The following is a 17,427-nucleotide window of genomic DNA, read 5'->3' on the forward strand; positions in this document are numbered from 1 at the left end:
AATCTTCGAAATAGAATTGAGGATCTTGCAACCATGTGAGAGAGCAGACGGGGCTTCGGTTGTACATCTCATTTGAAGGAGGCACCTCTGACAGTGCAGCATTCACTCAGTACTGCACTGGAGTGTTGGTCTTGATTTCTGTGCGTAAGTCACTGGAATCGAACTTGAAACTGCAAGCTTTTGACTGAGTTGCAGAGTGCTATCAACTGTGCCATGGCTGACACTGCAAAGCAATTCCTGATCTTATCAGAATTTTATAATTTCTGAAATTATCTTGCTTTCCAACCCCATACTGTCTTCCCTGGCCACAGGCCAGCCCTTTGCCTGATTTGTTTTTGTGCCACGCCACTTTTCTTCTAGAAATTGAGATTGGAAGAACTTTTCTGTTCTAACATGAATTGAGCATCTAGTTGGCTTTATCTTGCCATTCCCCCGCACCCCCCCCCCCCCAATAAAATCAAGTACTTTAGTAATTTTCTTTTAAAAAGAGTTGAATATTTTTGCAGCAGACTTTTTTTATGAAGGTGGAACAGACACTCGTCAGCATTCTGCAGTCCAGCTGTCAAAACAAAAACACTCCAGATCTGGAGGTTTATTGTTTTACAGGAGATTATTTTGAATATTTGGCCTGGATTTTCATCCTCAATGAGAGTAGAGGGGTGGAGTCAGTAAGTTTCCCAGTTCAGCCTGCCTGCCTTTGGAGAAAGTGCCTGCAAAGGAGGGATCTTCATTGCTGGGGGGTCGGGTGTAGGCTGAAGAAATGCGGAGGCAGCCACAGGAACTGCTGGGTGTGGAGGCAGTCTGTCTAAAAGGTCCACCTCGTTACCTTGGGACTTGGTTCCAGCTAGAGTAAAATCACAGGCCCTCCATCCTTCACCCTTCACACCCCTTCACCCTCCCCTAACATTCCCCATGCTCCATTCATGCCACCTCATGCTCCTCTACCCATGGCCCTTCATGCCAAGCTATGGCACTTCCATGGAACCTGCATGGGTCCTAGCTATGCTGCGTTTTTGTGGAACATTCTTTATTCCAGTCTTACACAGATCCCTTACCAATATATTGATGACTGTATCGGGGCTGCTTCCTAGTCTCGTTCTAAACCGGAAAATGTAATCATTTTTCCTTTCAATTTCCAACCCTAGCTTGCCTCCACGAGGTCCATTTCTAATTCTTTCCTTCCATTCATCAACTTCTCTGTCTGCATTTCTGGGGTCATATTGTTAACCAATGTTTACTGGTTCCCTCGTCCTCCCACAACTTCCTGTAAGGACTGTTCCTATTCTCTTGTCTCCATCGCAGTTGTTCTGACGAAGCCAATATGTCTTCTTTTTTCTCAATGGAGTATTCTCCTCCACCTTGGTTAATTGGCACCTTGAATATGTCCATTCTATTTTCCGCACTTTTACTCTCATCTCTTCTCCCTCCCAGAACCATGATAGATTTCCCTTTGTCCTTGCTCCTCATCCCACCAGCCTCCACATTCAACAGATCATCCTCTGCCAATCCTGCCACCTCCACCTCCAACATGATGCCATCATCAGACGCATCCTCTGCTCCTCCTACAGCATTCCAAAGGAACGCTTCCCTTTGCGGCATCCTGGTCCACTCCTCCGTCAACTCCAACACCTGCTCCCCTTCCCTGCACCTTTCCATGCAAGCACAACACTCCTCCCAAGAGCAAAAGCAATTTACTTGCACTCCTTTCAATTTAGTATACTGAATTCACTACTTACAGTGCAGTATCCTCTCTTGGGGTAACCAAATGCAGTCTGGGTGATCTTTTGGCTCTTCAGTTCAGTCCACAAGTAGGGCCCAGAGTTTCTATTCTCTTATCCTTTTGATTCTCCATCCCACTCTGACCTCTCTGCCTTTATTCTCCTACACTATTCTAAGGAAACTCAACAGAAGCTCAAGGAACAGCATCTCATATTTTGAACAAGCACTTTTAGCTTTATAGTTCAACAATTCAGATCATAATCTCAGCTCTTGTTATTTTTGGACTGCGGTTGTGATGAGCCTGCAATTCCCATTTACACCTTCTCTAGACCCACATTTTGTTTCTTCCTGGTCCCACTACTATCTCCTTTTGCTTGCACCATCATTTCTTTTGGCTGTGGCTCAGTTGGTCATGTTCTCACCTCTGAGTCAGAGGTTGTAGGTTCAAACCCCACTCAAGGACTTGTGCACAAAATCAAAGCTGACACTCCAGTGCACTACTCAGCAAGTGCTGCAAAGTTGGAGGTGCCATCTTTAAAATGAGGCATTAAAGCAAAGCCCAGTCTTTCCTCTCAGATGAAAGTGCAAGCACTCTGACAATTTCGAAGAAGAGCAGTGGCTTGGCCAATATTCAACCCTCAATCAACATCACAAGAACAGGTTATCTGGTCATGATAACTGCTATTTGTGGGAGTTTGCTATCTGCAAATTAGCTGCCTAATTTCCTATAATACAACAAGGGTTATATTTCAAAAGTCCTTTAGGTCAGTCGGTGGTTGTGAAAGATGCTATTTAAATGCATGTTCTTTATTGAATCGTTCCCCTGTCCTCTGGCTCTGTGCTTGTTTAAAACCTGTCACATCTCTAACTTTTGCCAGTTCTGACAAAACATCAATGACTTGAAGCATTGGGCATTATTTTAACTCGCTCAAAACCGTTCGTTTAGAGTTAAAATTGGGGCCATTAACTCTGGTTTCTCTCCATAGATGCCACCTGACCTACTGAGTATTTTGAGCATTTCCTGTTAATATTTGTTTTTGTTTGTGTTGCCTTCACTCCCATGCCTAGTTTGTCATTGTTCAATTCCTGTAAAACCAAAATTTGGACTCTTGATGTCTCCCAATTTTTATACCCAATCAGTCTACAGTTTTGCTGGTATTGTGTGTATTTTGCCAAATGAAGACCCGTGTGAATCTGATGTTTATCTTTCATGTACTTATTTTCTACTTTGATTTGTATTAATGTTTCTAAGATTTCAGTAAAAATGAGTGCGTTTGATGTACTGATGTTTCCTGTTAAAATTACCTCAGTAATAAGTGAACTTCTAGTTTGAGTACCTTTTTGTTAACCATATATGTGTGTTCTTACTCTTTATCAACAGGCTGCTGACATACTTGCAGTGAGGCAGAAAAGGAGAATATATGATATCACCAATGTATTAGAAGGAATTGGCTTAATTGAGAAGAAATCAAAAAACAGCATCCAATGGAAGTAGGTTCAAGTAACAGAATATCTTTTTTTTAATAGATTCTTATGTATAATTAGATGTCCTGGACTTTTATAGAGGGCATAATTTTGAAGTTTGCAGATGGCAGAAAACATAGTAATGTAGAAAACTGAAGAACACTGGACCAGATTTCAGGAGACATAGTCAGCCTGGTGAAATGCGCAGACATGCGGCAGATTAAATTAATACAGAAAAGTATAGTGATGCATTTTTGAAGTAAAAATGAGGAGATGCAGTATAACCTAAATGGTACAATTTTAAAGGGATTGCATGAACAGAGAGAGCTGGAGGTTCATTGGCATAAATCATCTTCAAAGGTAGCAGGACAAGTTTATAAGACTTCTTTTTAAAAAAAATGAGATCATAGGCTATGGTAGTAGAAGCACAGCTTACGAAAGCAGGGAAATTATTCTAATCCTTGATATATTACTGGTTTGGCCTCAGCTGGAGTATTATGGCCAATTCTGGACACCACACTTTAGGAAGAATGTCAAGACCTTGGTGAGGGCGTGGAGAAGGTTTACTAGAATGATACCAGTGATGAGGGACTTTGGATATTAAGAGACTAGTAATTCTGGAATTTTTCTTCACACAGAAAAGGTTAAAAGAAGATTTGACAGAAGTTCAAAATTATGATGGGTTTTGATAGAATAAGTAAGGAGAAACTGTTTCTGCTGGGAGGAGGCCCTGTAACCAGAGGATGCAGATCTAAGGTAGTCGGCAAAAGAACCAGGGGGGATGAGGAGAATTTTTTTTTAAGTCAGTAAGGTGTTATTTTCTGGAATACACTACCAAGGAAGATGGTAGAAAGAGATTTAATAGTAAATTTCAAAATTAGATATATAGTCAAACAAAAACTGCTCGGCAATGGTGAAACAGCAGGGCAGTGGCACTGATTGTGTCTATACCAGTTATTTTAAAGAGTTATCCAGTGCGCCCAATGACCACCCCTATGCTGAATGATTATATTTATATGCTTATGAGTGCATCGCTTTCTGTTTTCTGTCCTGCTTAAAGGTTCCTGACATCTGATGGGGGGAAACGTAAGCGGATGATCGCAAACTGGTTTCACGCTATCATGAAACCGATCGTGCGATATTGTCCGCTCACGCCACCAAACATGCTCGACGCAGAAAATCCCGGCTCTTGTTTCTGAAATAATTTCAGAAAAGGAGTCTGAATTAATGCATATAACGTCAACCCCGCTGTCCTGTGACTTTTAATTTCTTGAGAACTGAGTTTAGCTCAGTAGTAGAAACCTTAATATCTAATATATCAAAATCATGCTATGCCAACATAGTCCAAATTCCTAAAATATAACAATGAAATATGTATAATAGCATATCCTCCAGCTTGCCAATACAAAAGCAGTTGTTCTTATAAACAGGTGTGTGTGTGTGTATCAACATCTCTATAGATAAATGCTAATTTGTATCTCAAACATTTTGTGCATTTTATCTACTGTGACGGATGGGAGAATGTATTTTATGTGTTTTTAACTTGGTTTGTTAAGCAACATGTCTATAATAGTGCATGTTGTGAAATTTGTGAAATTTTTATATGGGTTGAGTAAATATATATGTACAATGGTGTGGGTGTAAAATAGCTTACATGCTGAATTATGCATGAGAGACTTATTGTGCGAAACTAACATTTGTCTTAATTTTGGATTGTCAGGAAAAAAAAATTATTTTGAAGCTATTTTTGTTATCTAATAAGTGTAATGATTAATTCATATGTTGGATGAAGACATGATTATATCATGGAAGTAGTAAAATTACTTTCTCACTTTAAACTGGCTTCTTTTTCTTTTAATAGAGGTGTTGGTCCGGGATGCAATACAAAGGAAATCATAGATCGGTTGAGATGCCTAAAGGCAGAGATTGAAGAACTGGAAACGAAGGAGAAAGAACTTGATCAACAGAAGATGTGGCTACAGCAGAGTATTGAAAATATAACTGACAACACACACAATAATAGATATCCTTTCTAGTTGAGCAACACTCTGTACCTCTTGTATAAACTCAACATTCTGTGTAGACTGAACAGTCCAGTGTTTTTACATGGAATATTGTAACTTTAAATACAGGACACTCCTATACCTTTAAACCTTCCTCAATGTTACCTGAGGGACACTGAGCTGAGAGGCATATTCATATGGAGCATATGATTTACAATGGATACAGATTAATACCTGTTAAATGTAGACTTAGGAGATCTAAATCAAATTGGGAAAACTAATACAAAAGTGAAATACTGCAGTTGCTGGGAATATTAAATATTCTGAAAATACTCAGGTCAGGCAGCTTATGTAAGAGAAAAAACAGTTGATGTTCCAGGTGAGTGATCTTTCATGTGAAGGTGAGTGTTGTAACAGTTTTTAAACAAGTCAAGGCAGGGAAAGGGGTTAAGAAAAAGCGTCTCTCCTGACAATGCAAGATGGCCACCAATACCCATCTACACATGCACATTTGTCCACACATGCACAGAAAACCAATGACATCATTTACAGGAGACACCGTGCTGGTTGGAGCTTATTTGGATTGTGGCAGGCAGCCGTTTGGGGTGAGACCTCCCCACGGTTTCCAGGGATTAGGATGGGGAGGGAGGGTAAGCTTCTGATCCACTCGGTGATGGCTGCAATTCCGGATTGCAACCTCCATATCCCACATCTGCAGCTCTGGGGCATCTTCCCAGTGACAGGTACAGGTTGTGAGGAATGAGGATCCAGAGTGGGAGATTTAGAAACTCTGAGGAGAATGTGCCCTAACTGCCTGCCCGCCTTGGGGCTCAGAAACTGGGTGAACTGCTTCAGGATCTGAATAAGATCCAACCGGAAGAAGCCCCAGAGCTGCAAACATGGAATATGAAGGTTGTAATCCAGAATTGTGGCCATCACTGGGTCAGAAGCCTCTCATTCTGATCCCCAGCTCCATTTCTCTCCGCTCCACTGACTCAGAGAAGGTGAGACATTTTTAATCGCTGTCTTTAACAACTGTTTGATAAGCATCTCTGGTCCTGGCCGCTGCCTGCTCTTGTCACTTGCAATAACGTCACGGAGTAAAACAGCACAACTGCGCATGCGTGGCATTGGCAGAGAACGCTGCCTAAGAAAAAAGGCAAGGTCTGTGACAAGGTAGAAGGCAGGAGTAATTAAATGACAAAAGGAATGATGGTGCAATGTAAAATGAAGGTGGTAATGGGCTAAGTAGAGAAACAAAAGATGCATCTAGAGGAGGTGTAAATGGGATTAGCAAAATCAATTCCAACAACTGAAGTCAAACCATGGGGGATCTGAAATTATTGAACTCATTGTTGTGGCTGTAAGGTTGTAAAGTACCTAACTAAAAACTGAGGTGCTGTTCCTCATCCTCAAGCTTGGGTTGAGCTTCATTGAAACAGCGTAAGAGGCCGAGGGCAAATTGGGAGTGGGGATGGAGAATTTAAGCAAAAGGCAACTTGAAGCTCAGGTCACTCTTGTGGACTAAATGAAAATGATCTGCATTCAGTTCCCCAGATTAGAAGAGACCATATCCTGAGCAGCAAATACAGAACATTAAATCAAAAGTAATACAAGTAATATCGCTGTTTTACCTGGAAGGAATGTTTGTGGCCCTGGATGGTGGGAAGAAAAAGATAAAAGACTAGGTGTTGCATCTCATACAATTGCACGGAAATGTGCCATGGAAAGAGATACTGGTGTTGGGGATGTGATTGAGTGGACCACAGTGGCGTGAAGGAAACTGTACCATTGGGCTGATGAAAGAGGTGAGGAAGATGTGTTTGGTGATATCACACTGGAGGTCATGAAAATGGCAGAGGCTGCTGGGATGGCAGATGAAGACAAGGGAAACTCTATCATAGCTCTGGGAGGGAGGGGATGAAGTGAGAATTGAAGTACAGGAAATGGATCAGAACTGGTCGAAGGCCCTGCCAACCACAATCAACAGAAATCAGATGGGGCAAAAGGAAGATTTTCAAAAAGCAAATGGAATGTTGGCATTTATTGCTAAAGGAATAGAGCATAAAAATAGGGAAGTGTTGTTGCAATTGTACAAGGCATTGGTGAGACCGCACCTGGAGTACTGTGCACAGTTTTGGTCCCCTTAATTGAAGAAGGATGTAGTTGCATTGGAGGCGGTTCAGAGGAGGTTCACTAGATTGATTCCAGAGATGCGGGGCTTGTCTTATGAGGAGAGGTTGAGCAGTTTAGGCTTATACTCGCTGGAGCTTAGAAGGATGAGAGGAGATCTAATTGAGGTATATAAGATGCTAAAGGGGATAGACAAAGTAGACATGGAGCGGATGTTTCCCCTTGTGGGGCATTCTAGAATGAGAGGCCATAGTTTTAGGCTAAGGGGTGGTAGATTTAAATCAGAGATGAGGAATTATTTTTCTCAAAGGGTCGTGAATCTGTGGAATTCACTACCTCAGAGTGCAGGGGATGCTGGGACGCTGAATAAATTTAAGGAGGAGATAGACAGATTTTTAATCAGTAACAGGTTGAAAGTTTATGGGGAGAAGGCGGGAAATTGGAGTTGAGGCCAAAATGAGATTAGCCATGATCGTATTGAATGGCGGGGCAGGCTTGAGGGGCTGAATTGCCTACTCCTGCTCCTAGTTCTTATGTTCTTATATCAGAAGCAGTAATATGGAAGATGACATCATCTGAACAGATGCGGTGGAGAAACTAGGAGAATGGTATTGAGCCCTTTCAGGAAGTGGGGTGGGAAGAAGTGTTGTCAAGTTGGTTTTGGAAGCCATTGGGCTTATAGTGGATATTTGATAGCCTAACCCCAGAAATGGAGACAGAAAAGTCCAGAAAAGGATGTGTCGGAGATGGACTAAATGAAGATGAGGGAAAGATGGAAATTGAAAGCAAAGTTGATGAATTTTTCCAGTTTGGTGTGAGCAGGAAATTACATCGATGCAATAATCAATGGACTGGCAAAAGAGGAGTGTGGAGGAGAATCTTAGTGGGACTGGATCAAAGGATGTAACACGTAACCCACAAAACAACAGACATAGTTCGGACCCATATGGATACACATAGCAACACCTTTTGAAGAAATGAGTAGTATCCAAGGATAAGTTGATCAATATGAGAACATATTGGTGGAGGAGAGAGGTAGTGGACTGGGGACTAGTTGGAACTCTGTTCAGTGAAAAAACCGAGAGCCATTGGGCTGACCTGGTAGACTGTAGAGGGCTTGTATATCCATGGCGCAAAGGAAACTAGGCCAGGAACCTGGAAGCTTTTAAACTACACGAGAATGTAGCAAGATTCACAGAGGTAGGATGAGACTGGGCAAGGACTGAAAGAATAGAGATAAATCAGTTCTGTGGGGCAGGAACAGGCTGAAACGATTGGCCTACCAGGGCAGTCATGTTTGAGGTAGAAGTGGACTGTTATGGGGTTGGGCACTGTGAGGTTACAGACTATGTTGGGTAAGATCTCCAGAGGAGATGAGGTCAGTGACAATCTTGCAAGAAATGACTTGATGTTTTTTGGGGTTACGATCCAGAAGGGAAGGCCAGAGGCAATAGTGAAAATTGAAATTTGAAGAAGCGATGGGGTCAGAGGAAGGTGAAACTAAAGAGGAAGAAGGATCTGCAGTGGCATTGCTAAACTTTAGCTCAGTACAAAATTGCTATTTAAATGCGTTTACAGCTCTATTTCAATCTCCTTAACTTTTTACATTGGCATATACAACTCATGAAGATGTCTGCAAGTGCTTTCAAGGTTTGTCAATATCCATTTTTACCATTCTTTGTTAATTGTTTATTCTCACTGCAACTATGCATCCACATCTGACCAACCTGCTCTCAGACTAATACCACTCTGAGCCAGCTGCTATGTCAGTGATGTCAGTTGAAGGCCAGCTATTATGAGGTGGTAATGTTGGTCCAAGGACAGTTCTACTTTTCTTTTACACTCCAATGAAAAGATTTATGCCCCTCCACTGAGTACCACCCTGATGAGTATCTCAATGGCATCAGATTGGAATTGAACTAGTGTAATGGTGAACAAATTGAGTAACGAGCATGCTTTGCTTCTTATTTCAGTAATTGTTCTCTTCAATCTCTTATTAAAGTCACAAATGACATCCTACATGAGTGCGATAAAGGCAGACTATTCCTCCTTGCCTTGCTCAACCTGCCTGCAGTCTTTGATATAGTTGACCACACCATCCTCCTCCAGTACCTCTCCACCATTGTTCAGTTGGATGAGACTGGCTACGAGTGGATAGATAGGAATAGAAATTGCTTGAAATGACTTCTCTTCCTGCTCCTGCACCGTTAACCTCTGGTATTCCAAAAGATTGATCCTAGGGGCCCTCCTAATTCTCATCTACATACTGGTCCTCAGCAATGTCATCTGAAAACAGTATCAGTTCCCACATGTGCAGTCACAACACCCCACTCTATCTCGCCACCACCTCTTTCAACTCCTCCACTGTCTTTAAATTATCACACTGCTTCTCTGCTATCCTGTACTGGGTGAGTAGAAATTTTGTCCAAATAAATATTGGGAAGACCAAAGCCATTGTCTCTGGTCCTGCAATGAACTCTGCCTCCCTCTCCCTGGCAAATGTATGAGGCTCAACCAGATTGTTTGTGACTTTGGTGTCATATTTGACTCTTGGATAAGTTTCTGACCACACATCTGTGCCTTCACCAGGACTACCTATTTCCACCTCCACAACATCGCCCGACTCCCACCCCACCGGCTCAGCTCAACTGCTAAAACTCTTCATTCAAATCTTTGTTAGCTTTAGATTTAGCTATTACAGCACACTCCTGCCCTCTCATGTTTTGCTCTAATGTAAATTTGAGGTCATCCAAAACTCTGGTGCCTGTGTCTTAATTTGCACCTTTTCTTGTTCACGCATCACCCCTCGGTGACCTACTTTGATTTCTAGTGAAGAAAGTGCCTCGATTGTAAAATTCTCACTGTTTTCAAATCCCTGCGTAGCCTAGCCCTTCCCTATCTCTGTAATCACCTCGAGCCCCACAACCCACTGTGTGCTCCTCCAATTTTGGCCCCTTGAGCATCCCCGATTTTAAACACTTCCCCATTGGCAGTCATGCCTTCAGCTGCCAAGGCTTTAAGCTCTTGAGTTCCCTCCTAAAGCCTCTCCAGCTCTCTACTTCTCTTTTCTCCTTTAAGATGCTCCTTACAACCAACTTCTTTGACCACATTTTTGGTCATTGACCCTAACATCTCCTGTGTTGCAGTGTCAGTTTTGTTTGATGGCGCTGCAGTGAAACACCCTTTGGACATTTTACTATGTTAAATGTGCTATATAAATATAAATTGTTAATAGTTTAATAATATTCTAGTACAGTGATCTCCAGGTAGAGGTTAGTTCCTGTTGTATGGCACAGAAGAGTCTAAAAATTAAAAAGGGAAAAGGAGAAAATGACCTTGTATGGGATATCAAGTTGAATTCAATGGTTCATACATACATCTATGTTTTCAGGAAACTCAGAATTTGTTCTTTTTAAATTTGCTTATTACCTGTATCTCCTTTGGATTTATACAACTGGCTAAAATGTTACAATGCAGTGTTTAAAAATTCCAGCGACCAGTCCTATGTTTTAGTTATGTTACCAACAGGAGAGGGTCAATTCAAACAGCACTGGTTTCCTCTTACCACCTGTCTGTAAACAGGTGTTTTGAATTAAGCTTGTTTTTTAAAAGTAGGGAGTGGTGTATTTTCCCAACCCCTCGGTTTTTGTGTGATCCAAATTTTACTAATAATCCCACAACAAACTCAAGTTAGGATTAATTCAGCAGGTTAGTTTATTGTACGCATTCAAACTTTGCGAAATGGAGCATCTGCAACTTCCCACTCCACATTTGCACAGTAAAGGAAGTGATAGAGGAAAGGTTTACAATACAAGGACCACAGAAAAACTGAATATTGGTACACGTCAGTTCCAGAGTCCCAAAGTCAGAGTCCAATGAGGAAGTTTTTCAACTGGCATTCAATGGTCGGTTGACTGGAGACCAGTGTTATAAGGTGCGCTTTTTCAGGTGGTGTTGATATCACAAGTTGAAGTAGGCACTCAGAGATGGTGCCAGTTCTGTTGGCAAGGATACAAACTCTTCCAGTGGAGTCAGGTTTGGTGGGCTGGTGGGCCACCCTAGACAGAGCTTGCTTCTGTGTGGCCTGCCAGTTGGATGTTAAACAGCAGACTGGCTTCACAGCTCAGAAAGTTAATATTAAATTGTCCAAAAGCCCAGAGTCTTGGGTCATGTGACCATCCCTGCCACAGTGACTTCAACAAAGGATGTTTATCCAACATCTGGAATTTGGCTTTGTTTTCAGGACTGAAGATGTCTCAACCATTATGGGTTGAAAGGGGTGCCATTCATGTTGAGGGTTTGGCACTTGGGAAGCCATTGTCTCAACAGATCCATGGACTCCATTGGCAAGGTTGGCTTATGAAATGCAAATGGCATTCCTGTAGCTCCTTTTGAAATTGGTCTGTAAGGTCCCAGGTGGTCTGTTAGAAGCTCCTTAGGCATAACGAGGTGGGACATTCCTGAAACTGAGAAGAGAATTCTTTTGTTCTGGAGACTGCTGGGGATAATTTCCAGAGGGTCAACCATCTTAATTGTCTGTGTTCAGCAGAAAAATCCAGTTTAAAACTAAGAAATAGTAATAAGGATAAAGTTTTAAAATATATGCAGGGTTGGGTTTCTGCTCCGTGTTGGAGGAACCCAACAGTTATTTGATGAAAGCATCTCCCAATCCTTTACAGAATCAATATTTTGAAGTAACTGCTTTTAAAATGTACATATTCTTAATCCATTTATATAACTATGATAGAAGTTCCATTGAAACTTTGTTTCTTATGAATTCTAACTCATTAGTGGTTCCGTAACAGGTGATACACTTCTTGCCATCCAGGCTCCTTCTGGTACACAACTGGAAGTTCCAATTCCTGAACTGGTATGTTTTACTGTTACCAAATACTCACTTCTGTTTTACTGTTAGGCTGGTTATTCTTGTGTTCCTGTATTAACATTTTGATGTGGAGTGAAGGCAGCAGGTTTTAACAGTTTTTTTTAGCACTGTCAGTAGTACTTGGTAACATGCATTGTAATGAGTGAATAGTAAAATTAACTTTCCTTTAAGGGTGTAAAGATAGGCCCAGCAACTAGAGGCCAGTCAGTTTAACCTCAGCGGTGGGAAAGCTTTTAGAAATAATAATTCAGGACAAGATTAAGTCACTTGGGTCAATGAGGGTTAACGAAGGAAAGTCAGCACTGACTTGTTAAGGGCAAATTGTGTTTAACTAACTAGCTTGTGTTTTTTTGTTGAAGTAACGAGAAGAGTGCTGAGGGTAATGTTGTTGATGTGGTTTACATGGGCTTCCAAAAGGAATTTGATACAGTGCCACAGAACAGATTTGTAAGCAAAGTTTGAGCTCATGGAATATAAGGGACAAGAGCGACGTGGATACAAAATTGGATGAGTGACAGGAAACTGAGAATAGTGGTGAACGGTTTTTTTTTGGTCCAGAGGAAGATAAATAGTAGTTCTCAGGGGTCGGTGTTAAAATTTATATTAATGACCTAGACTTTGATGTACATGGCACAATTTTAACATTTTTGAATGACACAAAACTTGAAAATATTGTGAACTGTGGGGAGGTTAGTGCTAAACTTTAAAAGGACAAAGACAGTTTGGTGAAATGGGCGGACAAGTGGCAGATGAAATTTAATGCATGAAAATGTGGAGTGACTAATTTTGGTAGGAAGAACGGGAGAAACAATATAAGCTGGGAGTAACCTCAACCATAATTACAACAGATTTTTCAAATACATTTGACAGAGTTGTGCGTACAATTGTGGTCAAGATGTTATTAAAGTTAAGCATACATGAGATTCATGTCCAGTGGATTGCTGACTTCCTCACTGACTGCACTCCTTGTCCGATACTGCAGTTGCCTGTCCAAAAGCATTCAATTAACAGCAGATGTGCCTTGGCACTCAGCTAGGACCATTTTATTTTCCTAATCCTTATTAATGATGTTCTCTTCTTCTGGCCTTATATACTGGAAATACATGGACAAAAAGACAGGCACAGAATCTAGGTCTCAGAGTATGGTCAGTGAGGCTTAGGAGACACCTGACTCAATGAATGGAGTGGGGAAAACAGGATACAATAAATGCTACTAAATGTAATACCATTCAAGTAGACTTCAGTAGGCATAAGGATATGCCCCTGGACATAAAGTTAGGCAATTACACCCTGATAGAGGTGAAAGCCTTGAAAATCTTGGGCAGACTACTAGCTTGAACTGGGATGATAAAGTGGACAACATGATTTTTTTTAAAAAAAAGAAAAAAATGGATATTCATCTTCAGATCCCTCATCCCGTTCAGACTCCCTGTCCATGACCTGTTGTTGATCCACATGCATCTCTTGGTTGAATAGGCTGTGCCTGTGTAGGCTGTGTAGGCTGGCCTCACATACGCACTAACAGCCCAGATCGAACGAATAAGAAGCGCCCTGAGGTTGATCTTAGGCCCTCGTTACCAGTCATATGACAATACTCTTCATGTCACGGACTGTAGCTCGAAGTGCTACAAACAAGAAGAATTAAAATTTGCACAGAGTTTGGAAGGTCCCTTATGCAGTCTGCTCAATTTTAGAATTGGTTACCACCACTATGCCTAGAGCAATCAAGGCAACTCAGAAGTTTGTCTAAATTCAACCATGTCAGATGCAGGACAGAAAGGTACCAATGTAGCCCTAATCCTAACATGGTGCAGGTCCTCAATGAAGTACTTAAATGATGAAACTTAAATGTACTTCAGTGTTTGAAATGTAGGAATGGTGTTTTGGTTTGTAATTTTAATATAATTTTAATTCAACTTTACTCTTTTAATATCCTGTCCACCACTTCCCTGCTGAATTTGTGTGTTTTTGTTACTACATGTTTGCTACATGCTTGCATGTGTTTTACCTAATTACTTAGTCTATATATGAATTTTTAGGTGCAAGTTACCCTGCAATTTAGCCTTTGAGCTGTGAACATATCATATATTAACATACCATTATATAAAATAAAGGGTACAATTCTGTAGGGGGTGCAGGAGCAGAGGGGCTCAGACGTTTACAGCACAGAAGGAGGCCATTCGGCCCATCAGGTTCACGCCGGTCAACAAAGATCTGACTGCACTAATCCCATTTTCCAGCTCATGGCCCACAGCCCTGGAGGCTATGGCAATGCAAGTGAATATCTAAATACTTCTTAAATGTTGCAAGAGTTCCTGACTCAACCACCCTTTCAGGCAGTGAGTTCCGGACTCCCACCACCCTCTGGGTGAAAACATTTCTCCTCAACTCTCCTCCTAGCCTTCTACTTCTTACTTTAAATCTATGCCCCTAGTTATTGACCCCTCTACTAATGGAAGAAGTGCCTTCCTATCCCCCGCTATCTATGTCCCTCATAATCTTATACACCTCTATCAGGTCCCCTCTCAACCTTTGCTGCTCCAAGGGATACAACTCCAGCCTATCCAATCTTTCCTCATAGCTCAAACCCTCCAGCCCAGGAAGCATCCTGGTAAATCTCCTCTGCACCCTCTCCAGTGCAATTACATCCTTCCTATAATGTGGTGACCAGAACTGCATGCAGCACTCCAGTTGTGGCCTAACCAGCATTTTATACAGTTCCAGTATAACCTCTATTATCCGAGCCATTGAATATAAGTATTCCATATGCCTTCTTAACAACCTGACCTACCTACCCTGCAACCTTCAGGGATCTGTGGATATGCACACCAAGGTCCCTCTGATCTTCAGTACTTTCCAGGGTCCTACCATTGATAGTGTAGTCCCTTGCCTTGTTAGCCCTCCACAAGTGCGTTACCTCAAACTTTTCCGGGTTGAATTTCATTTGGCACTGCTCTGCCCACGTGACCAGTCCATTGATATCTTCCTGCAGTTTATGGCTATCATCCTCATTACCTACCACCCTACCAATTTTCATGTCATATGTGAACTTCTTGATTATGCTCCCTACATTTAAGTCCAAATCACTTATGTACACCAGAAACAGCAAAGGCCCCAGCACCGAACCCTGCGAACTGCACTAGAAACAGACTTCCAGTCACAGAAATACCCCTCTACCATCACCCCCTGCTTCCTGCCTCTCAGCCAGTTTTGGATCCAATGTGCCACTTTGCCTTGGATCCCATGGGCTCTTACTTTCTTGACCAGTCTACCATGAGGGACCTTATCAAAAGCCTTGCTAAAGTCCATATATACCACATCAACTGCATTACCCTGATCAACACTTCTGGTTACCTCCTCAAAACATTCGATCAAATTTGTCAATCGTGACCTTCCTTCAACAAATCCATGCTGACTATCGCTGATTAATCCGTGTCCCTCCAAGTGCAGATATATTCTGTCCCTCAGAATTCTTTCTAGTAACTTTCCCACTACCGAGGTATATAATTTCCTGCTCTATCCCTTCCTTTTTTATTAATGGGACAACGTTAGCATTCCTCCAGTCCTCTGGCACCTTACCTATGGCCAGAGAGGATTTGAAAATTACTACTAGGGCCCCTGATATCTCTTCCCTTGCCTCCCTCAACAGCCTGAGATATATCTCACCTGGCCCTAAACCCACTAGTACTTCCTCTCTCTCTATGTTAATCTCCTCTAATATTTCACAGTCCTCCACCCTGATGTCTTATACCTGCATCGACCTTTTCCATTGTGAACACAGACACAAAGTATTCATTGAAGACTGTACCCATGTCTTCCGGGTCCACACACATATTACCTCTATGGTCTCTAATTGGCCTTACACTTTCCCTAGTTATTCTCTTGCTCTTTATATATTTAAAAAACTCCTTTGGGTTTTCCTTTATTCTACCCACCAATGCTTTCTCATGCACTCATTTAGCTTTCCTAACTTCCTTTTCAAGTTCCCCCCTGCACTTCTTATACTCCTCTAAGGACTCTGCCGTATTGAGCCCTCAGTATCTGCCATAAGTTTTTCTTTTTTCCTTAATCCTAACCTTTATGTCCCTTGGCATCCAGGGTTCTCCGGACTTGGTCCCCCGCCTTGTCTTTATGGGAGCATATTTGTCCTGTACTTGTGCTATTTCCTCCTTGAATCCCTCCCACAGCTCTGACACAGTTTTATCTGCAAGTAGCTGCTCTCAGTCCACTTATGCAAATCGTCTCTCAACTTAGTAAAATTAGCCTTTCCCCAGTTTAGAACTTTTATTCCCAGCCCAACCTGATCCTTTTCCATAACTATCCTAAATCTAACTGAGTTATGGTCACTATCTCCAAAATGCTCCCCTACTGACATGCCTTCCACCTGCTCAGGCTCATTTCCGAATATTAGGTCCAGAAATGCCCCCCCTCTAGTTGGGCTTTCTATGTACTGGCTAAAAAAGTTCTCCTGGATGCAACTATTGATGACCCCTTCCATTACTTTACGGATGATCAAGAGTAGACTGATGGGGCAGTAATTGGCCGGATTGGATTTGTCCTGTTTTTTGTGTATGGACATACCTGGGCAATTTTCCACATAGCCAGGTAGATGCCAGTGTTGTAGCTGTACTGGAACAGTTTGCCTAGGGGCGTGGCAAGTTCCGGAGCACAAGTCTTCAGTATTATTGCCGGAATATTGTCAGGGCCCATAGTCTTTGCAGTATCCAGTGCCTTCAGCCATTTCTTGATATCACGTAGAGTGAATCGAATTGGCTGAAGGCTGGCATCTGTGATGCTGGGGACCTCCGGGGGAGGCCGAGATGCATCATCCACTCGGTGCTCCTGGCTGAAGATTGTTGTGAATGCTTCAGCCTTATCTTTTACACCACTGTGCTGTGCTTCTCCATCATTAAGGATGGGGATATTTGTGGAGCCTCCTCCTCCAGTGAGTTGTTTAATTGTCCACCACCATTCACGACTGGATGTGGCAGGACTGCAGAGCTTAGATCGGATCCGTTGGTTGTGGGATCGTTTAGCTCTGTCTACCACTTGCTGCTTATGTTGTTTAGATGCAAGTGATATAGCTTCACCAGGTTGACATCTCATTTTTATGTATGCCTGGTGCTGCTCCTGGCATGCCCTCCTGCACTCTTCATTGAACCAAGGTTGATCCCCTAGCTTGATGGTAATGGTAGAGTGGGGGATATGCCGGGCCATGAGGTT

General features: G+C 42.1%; 1 protein-coding gene and 1 long non-coding RNA gene across 3 annotated transcripts in view; one reads left to right on the forward strand and one right to left on the reverse strand.

Moving 5' to 3' along the window:
• The window catches only part of LOC144679837 (uncharacterized), a 216,087-nt gene that overhangs the window by 182,225 nt on the left and 16,435 nt on the right, over positions 1–17,427 (reverse strand). Inside the window, exon 2 of one of the 2 annotated variants that reach the window (XR_013576431.1) lies at positions 11,218–11,855. The exons of the other annotated variant lie outside the window; for it this stretch is intronic. This is a non-coding gene — a long non-coding RNA (uncharacterized LOC144679837). Of the gene's footprint in view, positions 1–11,217; positions 11,856–17,427 lie in introns of those variants that run through there. 2 annotated transcript variants of the gene reach the window in all.
• LOC144679836 (transcription factor E2F5-like) overlaps positions 1–17,427 on the forward strand; it is a 42,366-nt gene that overhangs the window by 7,294 nt on the left and 17,645 nt on the right. Inside the window, exons 2-5 of the mRNA XM_078540677.1 lie at positions 3,101–3,210; positions 5,045–5,206; positions 8,926–8,969; positions 12,125–12,189. Coding sequence (XP_078396803.1) covers positions 3,101–3,210; positions 5,045–5,206; positions 8,926–8,969; positions 12,125–12,189 — 381 coding nt within the window. The remainder of the gene's footprint in view (positions 1–3,100; positions 3,211–5,044; positions 5,207–8,925; positions 8,970–12,124; positions 12,190–17,427) is intronic.

This window comes from Cetorhinus maximus, chromosome 4 (genome assembly GCF_964194155.1).
Source record: "Cetorhinus maximus chromosome 4, sCetMax3.hap1.1, whole genome shotgun sequence".
NCBI lineage: Eukaryota > Metazoa > Chordata > Chondrichthyes > Lamniformes > Cetorhinidae > Cetorhinus > Cetorhinus maximus.